The 24906-nt window shown below is 45.6% G+C and overlaps 1 protein-coding gene across 1 annotated transcript; it reads right to left on the reverse strand.

Moving 5' to 3' along the window:
• Window positions 1-5135: 5135 nt before the first annotated feature.
• LOC143996585 (uncharacterized) lies at window positions 5136-21362 on the reverse strand. Its single transcript, XM_077491708.1, has 2 exons — window positions 21243-21362; window positions 5136-11600 (listed from the first exon to the last, which is right to left on the reverse strand). Exon 2 carries the CDS (start codon window positions 11587-11589, stop codon window positions 9235-9237), a length of 2355 nt encoding a protein of 784 aa, XP_077347834.1. The 5' UTR covers window positions 11590-11600; window positions 21243-21362; the 3' UTR covers window positions 5136-9234.
• Between the last annotated feature and the right edge of the window lie 3544 nt (window positions 21363-24906).

Consider the following 24906-nt stretch of genomic DNA (forward strand, 5'->3'; position numbering starts at 1 on the left):
GAAGGGGAACTTTCGTCTGAAGATGACATCCAGCCCAGCGGTGCAGAGCGTCGGCCTGGCTCGGGATCTGCGGCTGCGGAGGAGGGGCAGCCTGGTGAGTGTGGTGTGTCTTATGTGTCTCTGTCGAATATGCTGCCTGTTCTGTCTGTGCAGGGGAGGGGGGAGCAGGCTGTACAGGGAGGCTCTCCAGGCTGTGTGTCAGCCGGGGGGTCACCTGGGAACGGGGGGTCCGAGGCAGCTTTCCGGGGGGGGTCACACAGCAGGCACTGCCGGGGGCAGCTGCTGCTGGAGGGAGTGTGACAGGTTTTTTGCAGGCTTTTTTGGCGGGTTTCAGCGAGGCGCTGGCCCGCTGTGAGGCGACTGGGGGTACCACGAGCGGGGTTTGCCTTGCGGGGGCCTGGGGGGTGGCGCCCACGGTTGCTCCGAGTGGCAAAGGGGCTGCGGTTTTCGGCGCCCAGTCTGCTGCGGGCCTCGGGGAAGGGGAGAGAGTTTGCCCGCTTTCCCAGGGTGGGATGGTACAGCCAGTAGTTGGTGGTGGGGTGCATGGGGGCACGGGTCGGGCCGCGGAACAGGGTCAGGAGCCAGTTGCAAGAGGGACCTGCGATGCGGAGGGCTTACGTGTGGCGGATGCGGCCAAGTGCGAAGTATATGTGTGCTTCGAGGGCCCGCTGGGTGCTCACCTGAAGCAGGACGTGAAGGAACGGATTTGGCGGGGTGAGTATGTTGAGATTTTCTCCCTCTTGCCTTTGGAAAAGTTTAACCTGGATAAGGTTAGACCTGATGAGAGCAAAAGGGAGGAAGAGGAAAAGCGGCGGTTCAGGCTGATTCCCCGGACGTTTAGGAATTGGCTACAGGCGTTTAATATTTTGTGATCGGCGAAAAAGGCGCCGGAGCAATGCTCGGCCATTTTCTGCTACGCCGATGCGATTGGGGAGGCGCAGCGTGTTTATGGTGGGTTGTCGTGGTTGCGCTACGATGAGCAGTTCCGGCAACGGAAGGCTGTGAGGCCTTCTATTCGGTGGGACCACAAGGATATTAGCTTGTGGATGCGTTTGATGACGCAGGCGCGACCGTCCGCCCCCCCCTTTTTCAGGGGGGGCTGGTGGCGGTGCAGGAACCTCGTCGTCATCGGCCAGGAAGCGGAAAGGTTACTGCTGGCAGTTCAATGACGGGACTTGCAAATTCGGAGGTACCTGCCGATTCCGGCATGAGTGCTCCGGCTGCGGGGGTTCGCACCCATTCTCCAAGTGTTTTAGCAAGCAAAAAGGAAAATCCGGTGAGTCTGGAAAGAGGGAGGACGCCAGTGAAAGTGGAAAGATTGGCCCCCTTACTAAGTAGATATCCGGATAGGGTGGCGGCGGATTTGTTGTTGCGCGGTTTTCTTTTGGTTTTGTCATCCCGAGCGAGTTAACAACGGTCCCGCCTGTTCCTAGGAACTTGATGTCTGCGCGGCAACACCCGGAGGTGGTGTCGGCGAAGCTGGCTAAAGAAGTGGCTTTGGGCAGGATGGATGGTCCGTTTGGGGAGCCCCCCCTGGTGGACCTGGTCGTTTCGCCGCTGGGGGTGGTTCCGAAGAAGGAACCTAATTCCTTCCGGTTGATTCACCATCTTTCCCATCCAAAAGGCTCATCGGTCAATGATGGCATTGACCGGGAGTTCTGTGCGGTTTCATACGCCTCTTTTGACAAGGCGGTGGCATGGGTCCGCAGGTTTGGAAAAGGGGCGCTTTTGGCGAAAACCGACATTAGGTGGGCTTTCCGCCTTCTTCCGGTGCATCCCAGCAGCTGGAGGCTGCTGGGATGCAAGTGGAAGGGCCAGTATTTTGTGGATTTGTGTTTGCCAATGGGCTGTTCCGTTTCGTGCTCTCTTTGAGTCTTTTAGCTCATTTCTGGAATGGGTGGTGAAGGACGTGTCCGGGTTGCACTCCATAATCCATTATCTTGACGATTTTTTAGTGATCGGCCCTGCGGGGAGCAGGGTTTGTCAGACCCTCTTGGCTTCTTTGCAGTGCATTTTTCGTTCTTTCGGAGTGCCGCTTGCACACGATAAAACGGAAGGCCCGGTAACGACGATCAAATTCCTGGGAATTGTTATTGACACACTCCGGATGGAGTGCAGGTTGCCCCTGGATAAGGTGGAGGAGTTGCGGGCCTCTGTGGAAATGGCTCTGAGGGGCCCCAAGATTCAATTGCACGCCCTTAAGTCTCTGTTGGGAAAATTGAATTTCGCCTGCCGCATTATGCCCATGGGCAGGGTTTTTTGTAGGCGTCTGGCAGCGGCCACGTCCGGGGTTCAGGCGCCACATCACTTTGTGCGACTCTCCAAGGAGCTCAAGGCCGACCTTCGGGTTTGGTTGTTGTTCCTGGAACAGTTTAATGGGCGGTCGGTATGGATGGATAAATGGGTCTCGGCTTGGGATTTGGAGCTTTCCACAGACGCTGCGGGGGCAGTGGGTTACGGGGCCATTATGGGTAGGCACTGGAGTGCTGCTAGTTGGCCTGATTCGTGGAGGGAGGCAGGATTGTTGGGTAACCTCGTGCTTTTGGAACTGTTCCCGATTGTTTTGGCGGTGGAGATTTGGCAAAATGAATTCAGGAACAAGTGGGTGCGTTTTCATTGCGACAATTTGGGGGTGGTGCAGGCGGTCAACAAAGTGTCGGCCTCGTCACCTCCGGTAGTCAGGCTGCTTAGGCATTTGGTGTTCCAGTGTTTGTGTTTTAATTGTTTTGTCGGTGCTGTGCATGTGCCAGGTGTCCGTAATACTGTGGCTGATGCGTTGTCTCGTCAACAGTGGGACAGATTTCGCGTGTTGGCTTATGAGAAGGTTTGGGCAGAATGGAACAATTTGAACTTGGAAAAAGGGGGTTGTTCTTCGGATGAAGAACGATTGTGTTTGTTGTTGGACTTCATTGGGAAAAATGCGGAAGCCGGAATTTCTTTATCCAAATTAGGGAAGAAAATAGCGGGTTTGGCCTTTCTCTTTCAGGTGTCGGGGTGGAGGACGTTACCAAGCGTGGTTCTGCGGGGATACCGCAGGGGCAGGGTGGTGCGGGACCGGCGCCGCCCTGTGTCCTTTCAGTTGTTGGGTACAGTTGCTAATGCCCTGGAACGGGTTTGCTCTTCTGTTTACGAGTCTACTCTTTTTCGGACAGCATTTGTTTTAGCGTTTTTTGGTGCGTTTCGCATCGGGGAATTGGTTTGTGCATCCAAAAAGGGGGGTGGGGGTATGGCTTTGGATGATGTGCGTATTAGGGAGGAGGTTTTGTCCATGCGTACCCCATTTTCCAAGACTGATCTGGCCGGGAAAGGTAAGTGGGTGGTCTTGGCGTCGGTCCCGGGGTCGCATTTGTGCCCGGTTCAAGTTTTGCGCCATTGGTTGGGCGTTAGAGGGTTGGGGCCAGGGCCGTTGTTGGTTCATCAGGATGGGTCGGCCTTGTCTCGTTTCCAATTCGGGGCGGTGTTTCACAAGTGCTTACGAGCTGCCGGTATAGATGTGCAGAACTACTCTTCACATTCCTTCCGGATTGGCGCGGCCACGGAGGCGGTCCGCTGGGGGGCGGAGGAGGAGCTGGTTAAACGCATAGGGCGTTGGGAGTCACATCATTTTCAGTCATACGTACGGCCGCAGTTGTTGCGATTATGGTGGTCGGTGTTGTCTCTGGTGTTTTAGACATGGGTTGGCTGGTGGTTGTTCTTGTTTCTATGTGTGTCTTAGCGTCTTGTGTTTGTAATGTTGTGGTCTGTTTGTGTCAGGGCCTTTCGGGGTTCTGGAATATCAATTTTCTTTTGCAGGTGCTGAATGTTTGGTATGGATCCTGGGCCACTCGTATGTGTTCTGGGGAGCCAAGAGGGCGGATGTTAGGCCGGAAGGGCGCCAGTTGGGTTTCCCGAGGGACCAGGTGAAGGTTCGCTGGATTGGGGTTCCTGGGATGCTATGGTCGCGGGTGCTCCCTGAGGTTCACCGCTATGCCAGGTTGGATAGGCCCCCAGATGTCCTGGTTCTGCATGTGGGGGGTAATGACCTTGGGCTGCGGGCATCCCGGGAGTTGTGCAGGGATATAAAATACGATTTCCTACGGTTGCGGACCATGTTCCCTGAAACGGTAGTGGTGTGGTCCGACATGATGGCAAGAGCAACTTGGCGGCTGGCGGTGTCAGTGGAAGGGGTGAATAGGGCTCGCATAAAGGTCAATAAAGCAGTTGCCAAGTTCTTTTCACGTAATGGAGGTCTGGCCGTTAGGCACCGGGACTTGGAGAAGGAGCCTTGGCTGTTCCTACGGGGGGACGGGGTACATCTGAATGCAGTGGGTATTGACATGTGGTTTTTGAGTTTGCAAGAAGGCATTCAGAGGGCCATAGCAGTGTGGCGGGCCGGCCGGCCGGGCGTAAGGTGTCACGCCTGCCGGCTTTGGCGGTGGTCGGAGTGTTTTTGAAGGCGGGGATGGTAAAAAGGTATTCGGAGGAAGATGGGCTGGGCCCATCACTGAAACAAGTGGATCTGCCCTAAGGAGGGCAGAAGTAAGAGGTGGCTGTACCGGCTGGGTGAATTTTGCCAATTATTGTCCCTGTGCTGGCGTAAGTCACGGCTAGGGGCCGGGTAAGAGGCAAAAGGGGGTGCCGGATACAGGGAATTAATGTCATTGGTGCCTTCAAAAACCCTCGGCAATATATATATATATATGGTTTCTGGTAATTGTGAGTTCTAATGTTTTAAAGTGTTTTATGTTATGTTTGGTTAATAAAAGGCTGCTATGGCCATTTAAAACCCAAGTACAGGTGTCTGGTAGTGATTATTTCAGGGGGTTATGGGTAATGGGGTTTGGTTAGGCCTAAAATTGGACAATACCCCATACAAGTATAGGCCAGGAACCACAGTGAAGCGTAGGTGGAGGGCTTACATGATGGGGTTTGGACAGAGAAGGCTGGCAAGAAAAGGGTTAATTAAGATAGTAAGAGCAGAGGGAGGTCAGAAAGGTGGTGTGGTCTAAAGAAAAAGGGTATTGGTGGAGGATAGGGTGTGGCAGGGTGGTCCCTAGGGGGTTGCTATGTGGGGTGTGGGGAGCCCTGGGAGCAGTTGCAGTCAGGACAGCTATCCAGGGACATTCTCCCGCCCGCCCGCCCTATATTTAGTGCAGTTAGTGTCTGACAGGTGGTTGTAAGGTTTTGTGTGGTTTTCTAAAGTCGTAGCAGCTGGCGGTGGTCGGAGGGTTTTTGAAGGCGGGGATGGTAAAAGGGTATTCGGAGGAAGATGGGCTGGGCCCATCACTGAAACAAGTGGATCTGCCCTAAGGAGGGCAGAAGTAAGAGTTGGCTGTACCGGCTGGGTGAATTTTGCCAATTATTGTCCCTGTGCTGGCGTAAGTCACGGCTAGGGGCCGGGTAAGAGGCAAAAGGGGGTGCCGGATACAGGGAATTAATGTCACTGGTGCCTTCAAAAACCCTCTGCAATATATATATATATATATGGTTTCTGGTAATTGTGAGTTCTAATGTTTTAAAGTAGGGATGCACCGAAATTTCGGCCGCCGAAACATATCGGCCGAAAATGCCCTTTTCGGCAATTTGCCGAAAGGAAAAAACGGCCGATAATTGAGCCGAAAATGGGGCGGGGCCTGGGCGGAACTCCGCCCCTGCCCCGCCCCTGGTGCCTCCCATGATGGGGGTGAATAGCGCAGGACTGATGCAGACAGCGATGCCCCTCTGGGGGGAGGGGATGTGTGTGACGGCGCACGACGGGGAACACACAGCTATTGAAATGAAAGCTGTGATGTTCCCGGCGCTCTATTCAACCAGACGGCTCTCTTCACTGCAGAGGGGCATCGCTGTCTGCATCACAGGGGGCAACACACACTGGCTGCATCACAGGGGGCAACACACACTGGCTGCATCACAGGGGACAACACACACTGGCTGCATCACAGGGGGCAACACTGGCTACATCACAGGGGGCAACACTGGCTGCACTTATCTCTTTTATCAGGTCGCCAGCCTCTGACCACCCCCTGTACCGTGTCGCCAGTCTCTGACCACCTCCTGTACCGTGTCGCCAGCCTCTGACCACCTCCTGTACCGTGTCGCCAGCCTCTGACCACCTCCTGTACCGTGTCGCCAGCCTCTGACCACCTCCTGTACCGTGTCGCCAGCCTCTGACCACCTCCTGTACCGTGTCGCCAGCCTCTGACCACCTCCTGTACCGTGTCGCCAGCCTCTGACCACCTCCTGTACCGTGTCGCCAGCCTCTGACCACCTCCTGTACCGTGTCGCCAGCCTCTGACCACCTCCTGTACCATGTCCCCAGCCTCTGACCCCCTCCTGTACCATGTCCCCAGCCTCTGACCACCTCCTGTACCATGTCCCCAGTCTCTGACCATCTCCTGTATAAAAATATTTTTTGAAAACAGTCATTTTCGGTATCGGTGCTGTTTCGGTATCGGTTTCGGTTTTCGGCCTAGTGTATTTTTCATTTTCGGTATCGGTTTCGGCACCAAAAAACCCATTCGGTGCATCCCTATTTTAAAGTGTTTTATGTTATGTTTGGTTAATAAAAGGCTGCTATGGCCATTTAAAACCCAAGTACAGGTGTCTGGTAGTGATTATTTCAGGGGGTTATGGGTAATGGGGTTTGGTTAGGCCTAAAATTGGACAATACCCCATACATGCATTATATTGCAGCTTACCAATCATTAGATGTGCTGGCTGCACCAGTTTTCTTCCCCTGGTGATCTGGCCAGCAACACACCTCCTGTATTATTGAGACACAACTCTGGAGAAATCAGCACGGGCGGCAGACAGCATGAGTGTAATTCCCAGGGTCAGGGTAGTGTTAAATGTAATAGCATATTTAGATACACTAATAGATGAAAATCAGACTCCAGCTCACACTTTATAAGCAGTTACAGCAAACTGTTTTTTTTTTCCTTTTGGGATAAAGGTTTTGCATGAATAAATAAAAGATGATCATTCATCACCCCACCAGTATTTGTCTGGTACATGTAAACTGATGCATTATACTGAAGAGCTTGTACTTTCGAAAAACAAAAGACTTGCTGGCTAAATCACCAGATAAAAATAGAAGAGAGAGAGCCTAAAAAAAGGAAAGACATACTGCCGTCACATCTAAGAAACCTGCCACCATTTCAGCAGATGTTGAGCCTGAAGGAACGCCTCATTTTTTTTTTTTGTGACAGCTTACTTGTACCCAGCATTTGCCATATACCTTAGTAGTAAAAAAAATAATTTTAATGTTGAGCTTGCGTTTTTAAAGTTTGTACCTTTCTATTTTGTTCCTGGTTTTGCTCACCCTGTTCTTCTCAACAAAGTATATAGATTTATTTACATCTCTGACTTTACAAGTCTGGTTTATCTGGACATAAAAGGGTTTAGGTGCATGGCAAGCTGCACACAGGACACAGGGTAATATGTAGCAGGACCGGTCAACAGGAAACCAATTGACCAGTATATAAACAACAATTAAATTACAAATTGACTTGTGAAGGTGTTAGGGTCCTTTCACACGGGGCGGATCAGTTCTGATCCGCCCCGTGGATGTCCGTTTGCTCAGCGGGGATCACTCCGCCGATCCCCGCTGAGCAGGGAGATGACAGGTCTGTCTCCGCACACTGTGCAGGGACGGACCTGTCACAGCGCCGCTCTCCCCTATGGGAGATCGGATGGCGACGGACTGCAGTGCCCGTCGTCACCCGATCCGATCCGCAGACGGATGGAAAAATAGCTTTTTCCTCCGTCACACTTTTTCGGATCGGAGCGGGTCGGATGTCAGCGGACATGTCACCGCTGACATCCGACGCTCCATAGAGCTCTATGGAGCACCCGTTCAGGTCCGCCTGAAAAACTGACAGGCGGGCCTGAACGGGACGTTAGTGTGAAAGGGGCCTAAGGCATGATTGTTCACTTTATTTTGCAGTTTATTTTGAAGCCTGCAGTATCTGTGTAGCTTTGCAACTTTAACCCTTTCGCTGCCAGAACCATTTTTTGCAATTTTTTTGCACACGTTTAAAAAATAATTTCAGCCTGAAGATTAATAAAAATGTATAAAATAAACTAAAATATTTAAAAATATATTTATAAAGCCCCGAACATATTTAGTTTCTGAAAGCAGACATTCTAGAGCAACCTTTCTCAACACAGAGGAACCCTTGAAATAGTTCTCTGGTCTCAGGGAACCCCTGCTAAAAATTGGAAATCTACAACTCATGATACATTAGTGTGCATGATCCTTACACTTGCGGTCATTGGGAAGAATTACCTCCTTACAGATAGCTAAAAAGATCAATGGTGTTGGTGGGAACTTATCCGAGAGGCAGAAATGACCCAATGCTGAAGGAACCCCTAGCACCCTCTGGAGGAACCCTAAGGTTCCATGGAACCCTGGTTGAGAATCACTGCTCTAGAGAATAAAATAGTGGTAGTTCTATCACTTGATAGTACTGCAAAATTTCTGTAGAAATCACTAAAGTGTATTTTAGGGCAAACGCACAAAATAAGCTACCCAAATTTTGGGTAAACTATAAAAGAGGTTGCAACGAGTAAATAGATACCCACAATTTGTGTGAAACTGTGAAATGGCAACAAACTTCAGTTCTCTATATTTTCTATAGGCGATGCTTCAAAAGTCCCCTATAGGTCATCTGTTTAGTGTTACGAATGAGGCCTTGTGCTAAATCTACTGCTCTCACTCGATATGTCTTTACCACGTGATCAGCCATGTCCAATCACGGCTGATCACAGTGTAAACAGGAAGAGCAGTTTATCGGCTTTTCCTCACTCGCATCTGACATATGCTAGTAGAGGAAAGCAGATCGGCGGCTCTACTCACAAGGGGGGGGGGGGCATCTGTGCTGTTTCTTTAAAAATGTTGTTTGGGTACAGTGTAGCATGACCATGCAATTGTCATTTATCCACTTCCTTCCTGTAGGACGTTCCTGAAGTCCTTGTCTTTGAAGAGGAATACCGTTGTTATGGTAGCAGCTAGCTACCGTAACTCCATATCCTCTTCAAGAGCCAGCAATTCTCTTTCAGATAAAAGTGGTCTCTGCGATGGATTCACCGCAAGATCACTTATCAGCGGCGGGAGAGGGGCCTGTCGGTTTTACACACATTTCCAGTGCCTGCAGAGAAAGGGTTAAAGGGTAAATACCAGCAATGTAGAATGGACAGATGGTTTGAAAATAAAAAGGCATTTGTACTGCTACAAAAGCACCACAAGCCAAGGTTTCAGGAACCACCTTGGTCTGTTTTAAATCTTTTTTTTCTAGAAATTAATCTGGAAACGCGTGTGGTGGCAACATCCAACCTGTCTGGTTTCTCTTTTTTAATTATGTTCTGAGGAATAGGAGGCCCTTTTGAAACCCTAGTACTTGTCTTAACACCCCCCGCTTTTCTGAGAGTGTCCTGTAGGATAAAATTGAGATGTGTATTTGCCCCTGGTTCATTTATGGTGTGCAGTAGCCACTTTTTTCTTCTCTTTGGTGTAAGCAGCTTAGTTCCTAGAGGGGTAGTGGATATAGTAGCTGGTATTCGGTCAATGTTGTGGTTGTGACTCATCGCTGCTAGCCCTGTTCTGGCTTTTAAGGCATCAATAGAAAAAGGAGTGCATTTAGTGTGAAATTTCAGAGAATTGCTATAGAAGACATCTAGCACACCTGTATGGCAATTCCACATAAGTTGATCTAGATGTTTCATAAGTCTGGAGTTGCAAATGATTTCAGAAACTTTATCGTATGCAACTGTGCCTTCTTTAAGCCATAAAATTCCAGAGTATGCTTCCTCAGATAATGCTGCATGCGCACATTTATGATAAAGCACACCATCATGCCATGTGTGGATATTCTGTATGTGCTTTAGAAGAGACAGCCATTTTTCCTTTAGTAGGGCCACATTGCCTTTACTGGTCTGAATACTCCACCAGAAATGTTTAAGAATTTTGGATATCCATGGTTTTATGTGTTTCCCACTGCATTCACGAGAGGCAATTGTTAGCATGCTTTTGAGACTTTTGATATAATGTCGAACATCATACTGATGATTAATGTTTTTGTATTTCGTTCTCATAAGCTTCTGCACACTCATGTGCCTTTCGGAAACAAAAAAAGCAATGTCCTGTCCGCTTGATGTTGCTCGGGACATGCAGATATCAAATCCTTGACTCTCCATCTCCATGGAGGAAGTGCACCGAGAGCCCTGAACTACCTCAAAATCTAAGACTTTGTCAGATATCATGTCCATAATCGTGTACACACAATATTTAGTGTTGCGATTTGTTCTGTAGCATTGCCTTTTACCACGGATGGCTACTGGTGTGTCTTGCAAATTGCTTTGCACCTCATTTTGTTGCGCCTTCCAAGAGTCATGGATTGCTGGAAATATAAAACGTCTCTGATAGTGGTGGAATTTTTTTTCCGAAATGTGGCGTACTCCAAAACATTTAAAAAATGCTTGAATTTTCTGAAAGGTTTGGCCAGTTGTTTGCAGACTTGCCGCCAGCAGAATGTTCCCTGCATAACAGCGGTTGATTTTTGGTTGACTTTCCCAGATACGAAAATAGTGTCCGTCTTCACACGTGCCACGAATGATAACTGCTGACCCATGCAATTCTTTGTTGTATTTATGAACAACTTTAGTGCAACCACTTGGATCTTGACACTTTACCTTGTGAAGTAATTTATCCAGACACTGCTCAAACACAATATATTTGGACTCGTTCACAATGTTGGTAATAGAATCTCCATTGTGTTGCTCTAAAAACGATTGCTGGAAACTTTTTTCTGAACCATAAACACTTTCCTTTAAAGGTTTGCAGTTCCCATTTTGTCTTTGATCTACAGTTTCCTCCAATTTTGATTCCCCACTTAGCATAAATGAAAGAATGCTACTATGAGTATGTTCTTCTTCAATCTGTGAAGGTGGATGTGGGACATTGAACTCAATGAATGCATTTAGTGGATCTATTACTAATGCTTTCACCATATCCTCATTTGATGATCCTTCCTCGCGTTCGACGGGCATACATACTACAGGATTAGGGCATGCTGTTTCCTGAGGCTTTGCAGTTTCCACATTTGGGGTAGCATTAGCGAAAAGGTAAATATGCTGTACTTGTGAAACTGCAGGACCCCACTCAGTTTGTGTGGACTGATCAAGCATTTTTTTACTGGATGCAACACTTGGTGACATGCCACAAAGGAAGCAAACGGAGGAACCACCCTGACCATCAGTTTGGTTTTCTCGATTTTTTAAATCAATAATGTGCAATTCTTCAATTAGTAATCTACCTTCTGGGGGCTCTGGAAATATAGTGGGTACAGCCGTGCGCTTAAGTTTTTTCCGTTTACCCGTATTAACATAGCTGTCTTCGACAAAGTGAGTGGAACACATTCGGTACAAATCACAACGCTTCCCCTCCAGGATGATGTCTGCAAGGGCATCCAAATGTTGAAATGTTTGTCCTGTCTGCAGAAGCCATTCCTTTATTCTCTCAATGGAATTAGGAAAACCATGCAAAGTTACAGTTGGAGTGGTAGGTTTTCCTCCGGTCCTGTGGGGGCATTTTGTTATTATGCACTTGGGCATGATGATGGTATCTGCAGAAAGTTGGAAATAATTGAATAGCTTTAAAAAAGGCCTAATAAAATGCAGTGAAATTAGATAGATTACAGCAACAAATAACAGGAAAAAAGATTTACATTTTTATCTTTCCAAAATGTCCCAGTATTTATGTGTAACTGACTATACTTCAGGCTTGGTTCAGGCTTGGTTCACACTTGAGTTGCACAGAATTGCATGACTATGAAAATTACATTCCCTTTCAATGGTGCCTGTTCACATCAATGCAATGCGACTTTGTGAAAGGTACCTTTGTTACTTTTTTGTGATGCAGCATAAATTTGTGCCTCATAGACTTCAATGGAGGTGTACCAAAAACGCGTACTCCAGTTTGTAAATGTTGAACACAGATCCCAATGGAGAATACTGATTGTCACTTTAAGCAGGCTGCTAGCAGAATTCAGTACTACATAAAGCTTGTTGAAAGTCTGCTAGCAGCTTGTTTAACCACCTCAATACAGGGCACTTACACCCCCTTCCTGCCAAGGCCATTTTTCAGCTTTCAGCGCTGTCACACTTTGAATGACAATTGCGCGGTCACGCTACTCTTTAACCATGTGAAATTATCATTTTCTTCACACAAATAAAGCTTTATTTTGTTGGTAAGTAATCACTCTTTTTTTTTTTTTGGGAAAAAATAAAAAATCCAAAAGACCAAAAATTTTAGAAAAAATAAAAGGTTTTTCTTAGTTTCTGTCAGTAAATTTTGTAAATAAGTAATTTTTCTCCTTCACTGATGGGCGCTGATGAGGTAGCACTGGTAAGGTGGCACTTATGGGCACTGATAGCCAGCACTGACTGGATGCACGACAAGTCACATCCTATTTGTGCCTATGGAACAGTTCAAATCGGTGCGGCTCCAACTTGAACTGATTTGAAAAATGTCCCTGCACTATTTTTAGCGATTTTGTGTGGGACCTGCATTGACATCTGTGCATGAAATCGCACAGATATTGGCGAGATGCACATGAAATCGCAATGACCAACATCTTTTAAGCCACATTCAGTATGACCCAGGGCTTACGGGTGCTGCCATCGAAGCTAAAAATACCTGAATACATAAAATCAAAAACGTATGAACTTTTTTGAAAGAAGGGTGTGCATGACGTGCAAATGAGTGAACAGTACACAGGGAAAATTAGAATGGGACGCTGCATATTAAATGTAGTTAGACATAGTCAGGTATACGTGTTATTGAGGGATAATGGTAAAAAAAAACAAAAAAAAAAACCTCCTGTGCACTGCAATGTCAGACATTCTCCCATACGCACAATCTGACACGCTTGCTACTGTCACTGCAGAATATCCCATTTTGCCGTATGTCAGAAATCCCTTGCTGGTCACACAAACTGCTGAGATCTCTCACTACAGCACAACACAGTCAAAAATCCTGGAGGGTTTTGGGGGAAAACAGTTTGCTTTACTGAGAGCTGGGATCACACATGGCTATGCATCCTATGTTTAAAGCGTATGAAAATTCTAATATTTTGCTCCCTTTTGGTCTGTTAAATGTTCAATTTAAAGCGTTTTATTATATCTGTTCTACAAGTGCAAAAAAAAAAAAAATAGCTGTTCGTTTGACCAGAAAACTTGTGAGCTTATAACTTCCTGTACTCTCTGGACAGTCATCAATTAACAATGTTCCCTGCTATCTTTGCAAACTACAAAACACCTCCCCTGTTATGGAAAAGAGAAGGTGGTGTTATTGTAGTCCTACAATAGTCCTTGGGTGACAATGCTGCTTAGTAGAGTTGTCACGCTAGCACAGGAGGTGAAATAATGGAAGGATTACCAGGTTAAAATAAAAGGGAAAAAGTGTGAAAAAAGAAAAATGAATGCCGCCATTACATCTAAGGATCAGTAAGCTGCAATGCTACCACTTTTTGGGCTAAAGCTGGCCACACACCATACAATTTTCTTATTCAATTTTCTTTAGATTTACCTTCAACTATATAGAGCAAGGGCCTGTCTGACTGTATACACATTGAAGGTGTTTAGGTTTGACCTACTATTATATGGTTTTGGTAAAAAAAGTTGTACAAGAAAATTGTATAATGTATGCCTTAGATATGTTGTAATCTGGATAGTCGACTCTCCAAGAAAAGGGCAAATGGTAGGTCGCTAGCTTCTTCCCAACCACCCTTTTAGGATTGTCCATGTAATGCTAGATTGTGTTTGCATTCGTTCAGTGGCAGAACAGCCTATGTAGTGCTAAACTTGTGTGCTTTGTGTAAAGTGTATAGAAACCCAAGAACAAATATTGATCTTATATTTGATAGCTTGTTTTTTTTTCGGTTTCCCTTTTTTTTTTTTTTAACCTAATGATCCTGCCATTAACTCACTTCCTGTCCTAGGGTGACAACAGTACTGAGCAGCATTGTCACTCTGGGACAAGGAGTGTGTTACCACTACATAACACCCCCCTCTTTTGTTGTGTTTTGTAGTCCACAGAGATACAACCAAGCATTTATTTGGTAGAACAGATATAATAAAACATTTAAAATGGTATATTCAACAGATTAGTAGAGCAAATAGGAGGCAGGAAAGAAGTCTCTTCATTTACATAAAGAGGACTTTCACCTGTCTATCTCAATGCACATCCTTGCTGGTTTGTGTTGCTAGGTAGTGAAATGTTTTCCATCTTTCACTGGCTGTACCTGTCCACAGTCTGACCTAGACACGGAGGACCTCCTTACTGCATGGTATTTGATTGACATCCATTTCAGGATGGAACCAATGGAGGGAGTAGAGGAGGGTGAGCTCCGAATGAGTGGCTTGGCACGTTTGATGTGCACAGTCAGACAAGAAGCAGACTGGGGAGAGAAGTTTTGAACTTGCATTGCAGACAGAATCCCCAGTCTTATGTAATCCTGCACTGCACTGGTCACGTCCCCTGTCTATTCTTGCTCATGTCTTCAGATCCTGCTGTTCGCTTCACAGTGATAGCATAAAGGAAGATGGAAGTAGGCAGTCCCAGCCTGTGTGTTCCATCCTGCCTACACATCCCAGAATGCTTTGCAGTTACAGGCTCAATTTATCGGTTCGGGCAGGGGTAGGCAGCCTGGGGCCCTCCAGCTGTTGTGGAACTACATTTTCCAGGAGGCATTGCAAGGCTGGCAGTTACAATTACTCCCAGAGGCATGATGGAATTTGTAGTTCTGCAACAGCTGGAGGGCCCCAGGTTATCTACCCCTGTGTTAGAGCACTGAGTACTCACAGTACTTTATGTCCACGTTGTTCTCCCTAGTTACTAAAATCTCATTTCCTTTTTTCTACTAGCTCTGACACTTCCAGGAGTGTCAAGGCTTTGTATACCAAAAAGCTTGCAGTTCCAGGAAGTGCTGTACATGCTTAAAGGGACATGCTCATCAACTTAGTTTGTAGTCTCTCTCTATATAATTTTAAAAGTTTGCATTACTCACTGTATCTCCTTTTCCTATGCCCAAAACATTCTGGTTTCTTCTTTCACCTCTGACACTTCCAGGAGTCTCAAAGCTCTGTATGTAAGAGTTCATAGTTACTCCCTGCTCCTTTCCCTTGACCATGAGTAAAGATGGGCCCCGGGCGTGTTCGAAATCCCACGTGCCTAATACTGCCATAAAAGCGACACTGCACATGGCTAATCACAGGCAGTGAGACATTTTCCGATCTATGCAGCTGCGGACCTGGGAAGGTCTCACTGCCTGTGATTAGCCGGTCTTAGTGTTGGCTTCCTGGTAGACACATGGGATTTTTAACACGCCCGAGCCCATCTCCAACTATGGGGTTTAACAACTTTATGGGCAACTGAAAGGGAAATCTCGCCCTTTGACAGGGCTGATTACAAACAAACTTTTTTCACCTATCGTTTCCTGCTCACAACCCAGACTTAGGCCGACCATACACGATTCGAACCATTAATGGGCAGACTGAATGTACCAAGTTGATCGACTGATCAACTTGGGTATAACCAATGTGCCGGATTCTCTGGTGCTCATCGATGGGGCTGCTAAACATCCCTTAATACAGTGTTTCTCAAATCCAGTCCTCAGGCCCCCCCAACAGGTCATGTTTTCAGGTTTTCCATTATTTTTCACAGGTGATTTGATCAGTTTCACTGCCTTAGCAATTACCACAGCCGATACATCTGAGGGAAATCCTGAAAACATGACCTGTTGGGGGGGCCTGAGGACTTGATTTGAGAAACACTGCCTTAATAGAAAAAAGCATGTCGGGACCTCTTAAATATAAGATCTGGAATCAAAAAGACTTCAGATCTCATATTTACACAAAGAAACACCTTTAAAGGGGTTGTAAAGGTGTAATTATTTTTATTTATTTTTAAATAACAAACATGTCATACTTACCTCCACTGCGCAGTTCATTTTGCACAGCGTGGCCCCGGTCCTCGCCTTCTGGGGTCCCTCGACGGCTGTCCCGGCTCCTCCCTGCAAGAGTTAACCCCCTTTTGGGAAGCGCTCTCCAAAGGGGGTCAGCTTGCGGGTGCGCTCCTGTCTGATACAGTCAGTGGCCATAGCTGCTGAGTGTATCACTGCGGCTCTGCCCCCTGGCACGTCGCGTCACTGATTTGATTGACAGCAGCGGGAGCCAATGGCTTTGCTGCCATCAATCATCCAATGAAGAGCCCACAAGACCTGTCATAGAATGCATTAAGGTGAAAAAGTACAAAGCTTTACAACCCCTTTAAGAGCTATGAGAGGAAGTGACGTTTGGAGTCACATCCGCCCTCCCATGCTATGGAGCCAAGCGGGGGGCCATCTCCCCCTCAGTCGCCAGCCACGGGAGAGGACGCAATAGTCTCTGCCACTACCGGCGGGTGCATTAAGTGGCGTAGACAACCGGAGCGCAGCAGGAGGGGGGTGGGCACCTCTCCTGCCACAGATAAAAGTGATCTTGCTGCGAATCTGCCACGGAGGCCACATTTATCATAAAGAGAAATGCACAGCATTGCCGAAAATACTGGGGTTATGGTACCTAGCTGCTGCCATAACCCCAGTATTTAGCGTATAAGTACTAGCGTATGGGTACATCGTTTTGCGTGAAGTGGTTAAAGCACATTAAGACCTCTGGTGTTTTGGGGCCCGATACTAAAGTCTTGTTTTTTTAGTTTAACCACTTGAGACCCGCGCTATAGCCAAATGACGGCTACAGCGCGGACTTCCTTTGCCCGGACTACGTCTATTGACGTCGTCCCGTGCACAAGCGGCATGCGCGCTCTGTGATCGGCGAGTCTTTGAGACTCGCCTGATCACCGATCCGAGCAAGGGGCCGATCCCGACCCCTTATCACGTGATCAGCTGTCAGCCAATGACAGCTGATCATGTGATACAACGGAGCCGGTAATCGGCAATTATTCCTCCTTGCGCTGACAGCGCGAGGAGAAAAAAAAAGAGCCGATCACCGGCGGCCGTGATCGGGACATCAGTCCCGATCACGGCCAGCCCTGCCAGTGCCCACCTGCCCCCTGCCAGTGCCACCCAGCAGTGCCCACAGTGCCACCCAACAGTGCCCACAATCTGCCTCAACAAAGGTGCTGCACCCCAGTGCCACATATCCGTGCCCATCAGTGTCATCTACCAGTGCCCATCAGTGCCGCCCAGCAGTGCCACCTATCAGAGCCACCTATTAGTGCCCATCAGTCCCATCTATCAGTGCCCCTTAGTGCCACCCATCCGTGCCATCTTATCTGTGCCCATCTTTGCGCCTATCAGTGCCACCTTAACTATGCCCACCAGTGCAGCCTATCAGTGCCCACCAGTGCAGCCTATCAGTGCCCACCAGTGCAGCCTATCAGTGCCGCCTCATCAGCGCACTTCAATGAAGGAGAAAAATGACCTGTTTGCAAAATTATTATTTTTTTTGCATCTTTTTTTGTTTGTTTAGCAAAAAATAAAACTCCCAGCTGTAATTAAATACCACCAAAAGAAAGCTCTATTTGTGGGAAAAAAATGATAAAAATTTCATTTGGGTACAGTGCTGTATGCCCACGCAATTGTCATTCAAAGTGCATCAGCGCTAAAAGCTGAAAATTGGTCTGGGCATGAGGGGGGTTTAAGTGCAAAGTAAGCAAGTGATTAAAAAAAACAAACGTGTTATAATTACCTGCTCTATGCAGTGGTCTTGCACAGAGCAGCCCAGATCCTCCTCTTCTTAGGTCCCTCGCCGGCGCTCCTGGCCCCTTCCTCCTGCCGAGTGTTCCCACAGCAAGCAGCTTTCTATGGGGGCACCTGAGCCAATGCTCTGTAAGTCCATTCAGACACCGAGCCATGGCTCGGCCTCTCCTCATTGGCTCACTGACTTTGATTGACAGCAATGGGAGCCAATGGCGCCCCACTGTGTTTCAGCCAGTCAGGAGGGAGAGTCCCGGACTGCTGAGTCTCTCGTGCAACATCGCTGGATCATGATGGGAATAAAATAAATATTAGGGGGCTGCTGCTCACAGAAGGATTTTTATCTTGATGCATAAAGATAAAAAAGCCTTCTGCCTTTAGAACCACTTTAAGTTGGGTACAGACAAGTAGAAATTCTTGTTGAAAGAAAGTTCATTTTCAGCCACAGTTGATGAGAAAATTCTAAGTAGCAGAATGGAAAATGTTTCATGAGGCTGCGTTCATAGTAGTGCGAATTGGATGCAGGTTTTTTTCTCTCCATCCAATTCGCATTATAGGAGATTGTGACCAGCAACACATCTCCAGAGCGGCTGTGGAGCGAATTGCACAGGAGTCCTGTGTGTCTTTGGCTCTGTTTTAGGTCTGAATTCAGGCAAAAATTTGGCCCAGATCGGTCCCTGAAATAGAGAACAGGGATGGACAGGACCCCTGCTGTCAGACGCATCTGTTTGTTTTGTGTGAACCCAGCCTGAATGTATGAATTTCTAACAGTGTATGTGGTTTTCGATCAGCAAAGTCCATTTGTTCCAAAATCAAAATTTCAAACAACTTTTGAGCAGCATTCGACTGTTCTGAGAAGTTTCATAGGAATACTTAAAGAATTTTCATTTGAATTTCTGCCAGTGTACACCCACCTATCTTGAGTGTTGTTAATGGTCACATAAAGGCCTAACTCACACGGGCACTGTCACCTAGTCACCTTGTCAACTAGAGAACATTTCTAAAAGAATGTGATGTTTTCACAATGGTACCATTGACCTGTGTTGACTTGGGGTCAGTCTAGCTGCTTTTAGAGAACATAAGAATTCTGTGCATTCAGGATATAATTAGGGAACACAGTTAAACTCCTTTGATCGCCCCTGATATTAACCACTTCCCTGCCAGTGTAATTAGTACAGTGACAGTGCATTTTTTTTTAGCATTGATCAGTGCCACTGGTCCCCAAAAAGTATAATTTAGGGTCCTTTCACACGGGGCGGATCAGTGCTGAAAAACTGACAGGCGGACCTGAACGGATCGTCCGTGTGAAAGGGGCCTTAGTGTCAAATTTATCTGCTGCAATGTTGCAGTCCTGCAAAAAAGAACAGGAGAAAAGGACATGGGGGCCAGAGGAGAACAGGGGGGAGGCGGAGAAGGACACGCAGGGTGCTGGGGGAGGAGCACACAGATAACAGCTGGGAATGATCAATGCAGCGGGGAACAGCTGTGAACTCCGATCTCCTTTGTATACGTTTTTAGCCGATAGCCATGGGAGGGTGAGAAGAAGTGCCCTACCAACACTGTCCACTGCCCCAACCCACTCCTCCCAAAAAAGCATTGTGAAAAAAAATTAAAAATAAAATGTAAAACAAAATTAAAAACAATTATAAAAAAAAAAAAAAAATACTGACACCATCCACTGCCACATACCACCAACCCCTTCCCCAGAAGCACTGTAAAAAAATATTGAAAAAGTGATTTAATCGGTTCCCGACTGGCACACGCCGATGTACATCAGCAGAATGGCACGGCTGGGCAGATGGGTGTACCTGTACGTCCCTTTGAATTTACCGCCGTGCCAACGCCTGTGCACCGCGTGGGGGTCGCGTGGACTCAATGTCCGCGGGGATACTCGCGATGTCTCACGGAGAGGCATAACGGGGAGATGCTAATGTAAACAAGCATTTCCCCATTCTGCCTAGTGACAGTGCAACTGATCATAGCTCCCTGTGATCGGGAGCAATGATCAGTGATGTGTCACACATAGCCCATCCCCCCCCCCCCCTACAATTAGAACACATCCCTAGGACACAACCCCTACAGCACCACCTAGTGTTATCCCCTTCACTGCCAGTCACATTTACACAGTAATCAATGCAATTTTAAATCGCACTGATCGCTGTATAAATGTGAATGGTCCCAAAATCGCGACAAAATTGTCTGACGTGTCCATCATAATGTCGCAGTCACGATAAAAATAGCTGACCGCCACCATTACTAGTAAAAAAAAAATATATATATATATTAATAAAAATGCCATAAAACTATCCCCTATTTTGGCGCTATAACTTTTGCGCAAACCAATCGATATACGCTTATTGTGATTTTATTTTTATACCAAGAATATGTAGAAGAATACGCATCGGCCTAAACTGAGGGAAATATATATATATATATATATATATATATATATATATATATATATATATATATATATATATTTATTTATTATGGGGGATGTTTTTTATAGCAAAAAGCAAAAAAAAATATTTTTCAAAATTGTCTCTCTTTGTTTATAGCGCAAAAAATAAAAACCAGTGATCAAATACCACCAAAAGAAAGCTCTTGTGGGGAAAAAAAGACGTCAATTTTGTTTGGGAGCCACGTCGCACAATTGTCAGTTAAAGCGACGCAGTGCCGAATCACAAAAAGTGCTCTGGTCTTTGGCCAGCCAAATGGTCCAGGGCTTAAGTGGTTAAGAAAATATTTTGCCGCGGGTGGATGGGTTGTGGGCGCGATGCACCACCGCCTTGAAATTAGTTTTTTTGGAGGTTGGGGGGTCAGTTATACATGCGTTTCTACAAGCATTTAAAGTACATGTTCTTAGATTCAGATTTTTGGATTCAGTGTTACAGGTCTGAAAGCAGCTCATATTTACGCATGGGGCCTTTGTAAATGGCCACATTGAAAACAATGCAGCTGAATTCAGATCCATATTTATAGAGAAAAAAAAAAAAAAAAGCAGCGCGGTGTGAATGAAGCCCATTGATTTAACCATTTCTTAAAACATCTACAACAAGGGTCTCAAACTAGGGTCCCTGCAGCTGTTGCGAAACTACAAGTCCCATGATGCCTCTGCCTGTGGGAGTCATGCTTTTAACAGTCAGCCTTGCAATGCTTCATGGGAGTTGTAGTTTTGCAGCTGGAGGGCTGCCAGTTTGAGACCCCTGATCTACAATCAAGGCATGCCATGAATGAGAACGGTCAGGCCATCAGATGGCTGGTGTCACAACTGATCACATGTGCAGCTACAGATCAGAGCCTAAGATAGCAGAGGTTTACCTGTAAACCACAGGAGGGCTTAGTTACACTTATAAATGAAGACAGGTTCATCTTCTGCACTATTATAGTGAACAGCCTCTACTCCTCGGAGTCCGGCTATCCAGCTACATCTTTTCTACTTCAGCCTCTACTCCTCAGTTTGCAGGCTCTAGAGATATGTGAAAAGTGTTAAATATATACTCACTGTACCTCCTTTTGTTAGGTCCACAATGCTCTCCCTGCTTACAGAAATTGCTTTATGTTTTTCCTTCCACCTCTGACTCTTCCGTGAGAGTCAGTGTCTCTACTGGCCTGAGTGCTCCCCTCCCCCTCACCCTTCCCCCCTCTCCCCCGGCCCTGACATCACAGTATTCCAGGCAGCTGCAAGAGGAAGTCTCACACTCACTGTAAGGATTGTATTGAATCTGCTATCCGGAGCACGCCTGTACTCATACAGTGACGCCGACTGAAATTCTATACAGGCAGTTAGGAAAGCTTTGCCTTATGTGACTTTTTAAACTCTGCTTGCAATTGTCATGTGCAATAAGCATGTGGTACATTGTATACTCCTTTTCTATGCAAAAAATAAATAAAAATGTGTGTGTATATATATATATATATATATATACACATACATATATACACACACACACACACAGGTCTGGGAAAAGATGTGTGGGAATTCACCCAAGATTCTCGTCCCTCACCTCAAAAATGAACAGTGTGTATGTGTATATATATATATATATATATATATATATATATATATATATATATATATATATACACACACACACACATATACACATACATACACACACACACACAGTGGGTTATTTATGAAAGGAAAATCCAATATGCACTGAAAGTGCAGTCGCTGTAGATCCGAGGGGGACATGCAAGGAAAATAAAAAACAGCATTTTAGCTTGCACATGATTGGATGATAAAATCAGCAGAGCTTCCCCTCCTTTCAGATCTACCCCTTCGATTTACAGCGACTGCACTTCCAAGTGCACTTGCAAAAGGATTTGCCTTTTGTAAATAACCCCCAATGTCCTCAGGCTACCGATTGTGCAAAGTGGGTCTCAGGCCCCCAGGCTGCTCACTCCTCAGTGCCCATCAAATGCAGCTTTGGTTCACACTATTGCGACGCGAGAACCCTGCGAATCAACTGCGGGTTCCTGCATCGCACCCGACACACACGACAGTTCACGCTGCCATATGCAAACTGCTGGGGAGTGTCATATGTTAACGACACCCCTATTTCAAATCGCACTGCGAACTGACAGGACATGAATAGGATTGTATATGTGTGAACACAAGTGCGATCCGATTCTGGTCCGAACAGAAAAAAGGGTCCTGTGTGTGTTTGGACTGAATGCAGTACGATATCAGCCACAATATCAGTGCACCACACAGACATTGCATGTAATTCACAGCGCCACTGCTGTTCAGATTACATGCAATGTCTGGCATCGCAATTGTGTGAATCGACACTTAACCACTTAAGCCCAAGACCATTTTCCAGCTAAAGGACCAAGCCCCTTTTTGCGATTCGGCACTGCGTCGCTTTAACTGACAATTGCGTGGTTGTGCGACATGGCTCTGAAACAAAATCGGCGTCCTTTTTTCCCCCCAGAAATAGAGCTTTCTTTTGGTGGTATTTGATCACTCCTGCAGTTTTCATTTTTTTGCGCTATAAAACTAAAAAAAGAGCATCAATTTTGAAAAAAACACATTTTTTACATTTTGCTATAATATCCCCCAAAAATATATAAAATATTTTTTTTTCCTCAGTTTAGGCTTTGGATTTGGGGTGTGTGGGGGAATTTCCCCTCCCCCTGTTTTTTGATTTTATTTTTTTCAAATTTATGTATAAACTTTTTTGGTCAGTATCTTATCACTAAATTTGCATTGTATAAATTGTGGTTGTTAAATATATATTTTCCTTTTTGTAATTTTTATATTTTGTACGCCAGAATTTGACTTTATTATATTGGTCTTCCTCGATTACTCATTTTCAATTTTTTTCTATTTTTGTTTCTTCAAATACCATAAGAATTTTTTTTACATTATATATATATATATATATATATATATATATATATATATATATATATATATATATAAATAAAAAAAATATAGATCCTTCTATTGAGTACTGCCTGACCTTCCCTTGATAGTTTGGTATAACTGTTCCATCTTATATTCGAGTATATTGCTGATTTCAGCAGTTGACAGCATATTTACTATCTGATTATATTATTCTTATTGTTTTTGCTGCCCCTGGCTTGTCGTCTTGTGCCTCGTTTGACGATATATCTCCCTTCGGGTGAACCAGATCGGTTTTTCGCCTCTTGGTGCCTGTATGGACGCCCCGGGCTCTGTATTGTGGAAACAGCACCCTTTACAGCATTTTCTGTGTTTATTTACACACGTTCTGTGTGAACTTTCCCACTCCCCTGCCCGGTATTTTTACTCCGGAGTATTCCATCTGAGTTTGCCCTGCTTTGTCATCGCTAGCATTTACGCCGAACACACTGTTGTGATGACGCATTGCCAGCCGCTAAGCACTCTGGGGATTGTAGGCTTAGGTTACTGAGTAAGCGGCCGCACAGAGAGTACTTGGTCCGCTCTCTATCGGCACTCACACTCGGCGCATGCGCGGTGTGACGTTGCCGGCGTCTACGCTTGAGCGCTGATAGAGTGGGGGGTATATAAGACCCTCCAGTTTGAGGCTGGTTGCTGGCTCTCTGGGGACGCCGTCCTGCACTTGGAAATAAGATTAGTCTTTGGCTGATTGTGACCCACACCTCTCTAGCCTTCCTTGCAGTTGATTCATTACATTTTTTGATTTTATATATATATTTTTTCTATTTGTAATATTAGGGGCCTTATTACTAAGCAGCTTGCTTACTGCATAGCCTTGTTTAGGCTAGGCTTTCATGTTGGATACCAACTACTGCCCCGGATTGGTGAACACACTCAAATACCTTTAATTAGGATTCAGGTGAGCTAATTTATGGATTATTTATTTAATTTCTTTGTTCCCCCACTTTTCAAGTGGTCCGCTTTTTTATGGTCATGCCTTTGAGGTACTTTATATCTTTGTGTGCATCCAGGCTGCTCGACTGTGTGCCCTCTTTACCTCAAACTTTTCTAAACTTTTGGCGTCCTCGATATGTAGTTTTCTACATTATCTTCGTTTATGGTATGTATGAGGTATATACATTTCTCCTGCATACCATCATTTTTCTTTTATATTTGGATTTCTTTATTAATAATTTATGTTGACCGGCTTCTCCTCTACCCCCTGCAGTCACCATTGGTGATACATAGGGCTGGATGTTTCATTCCTTTTTCCCCCTCTTGGGATAGTCTCATCAATTGTGGGTCTGTGGATAAGCCAGGGGTATGTATTTAATTTAATTCTAATTGATACTTTTTTACTAAATTCGAATTTACTTTTGTCTATTTCTAACATTGATTATTAGTTTATACGAATTACCTTGACTAAGGTAACAGGCGGTATTCAATTAATTATCACTTTTAAAATAATTGTTTGTTATCTATTACTATCCATAGTTGTTGTTCGTCTTCCTTTGGGTCAAAAAAATAAAAATAAAAAATGGTTCCCCTGAAGAAGCCATGGTAATGGCGAAACATGTTGGAACTTTGACCAGCGATCACATTTCAACCATATCACATTGAGTAGACGACTATTTTATTTCTTGTATTGTGGTGTGTCGTGTATTGTTTTTGATAATACATATTTTTATGAACAATTGATTTTCAAATAAAGCATTAATGTTAAATTTGTATGTTTTGTATCACACTCCATTGTCTCCAAGTATGGTAATTTATGTCATACTT

Source organism: Lithobates pipiens, unplaced genomic scaffold (assembly GCF_037356315.1).
Source record: "Lithobates pipiens isolate NorthernLeopardFrog02 unplaced genomic scaffold, aLitPip1_a1.2 Scaffold_19, whole genome shotgun sequence".
NCBI classification, from domain to species: domain Eukaryota; kingdom Metazoa; phylum Chordata; class Amphibia; order Anura; family Ranidae; genus Lithobates; species Lithobates pipiens.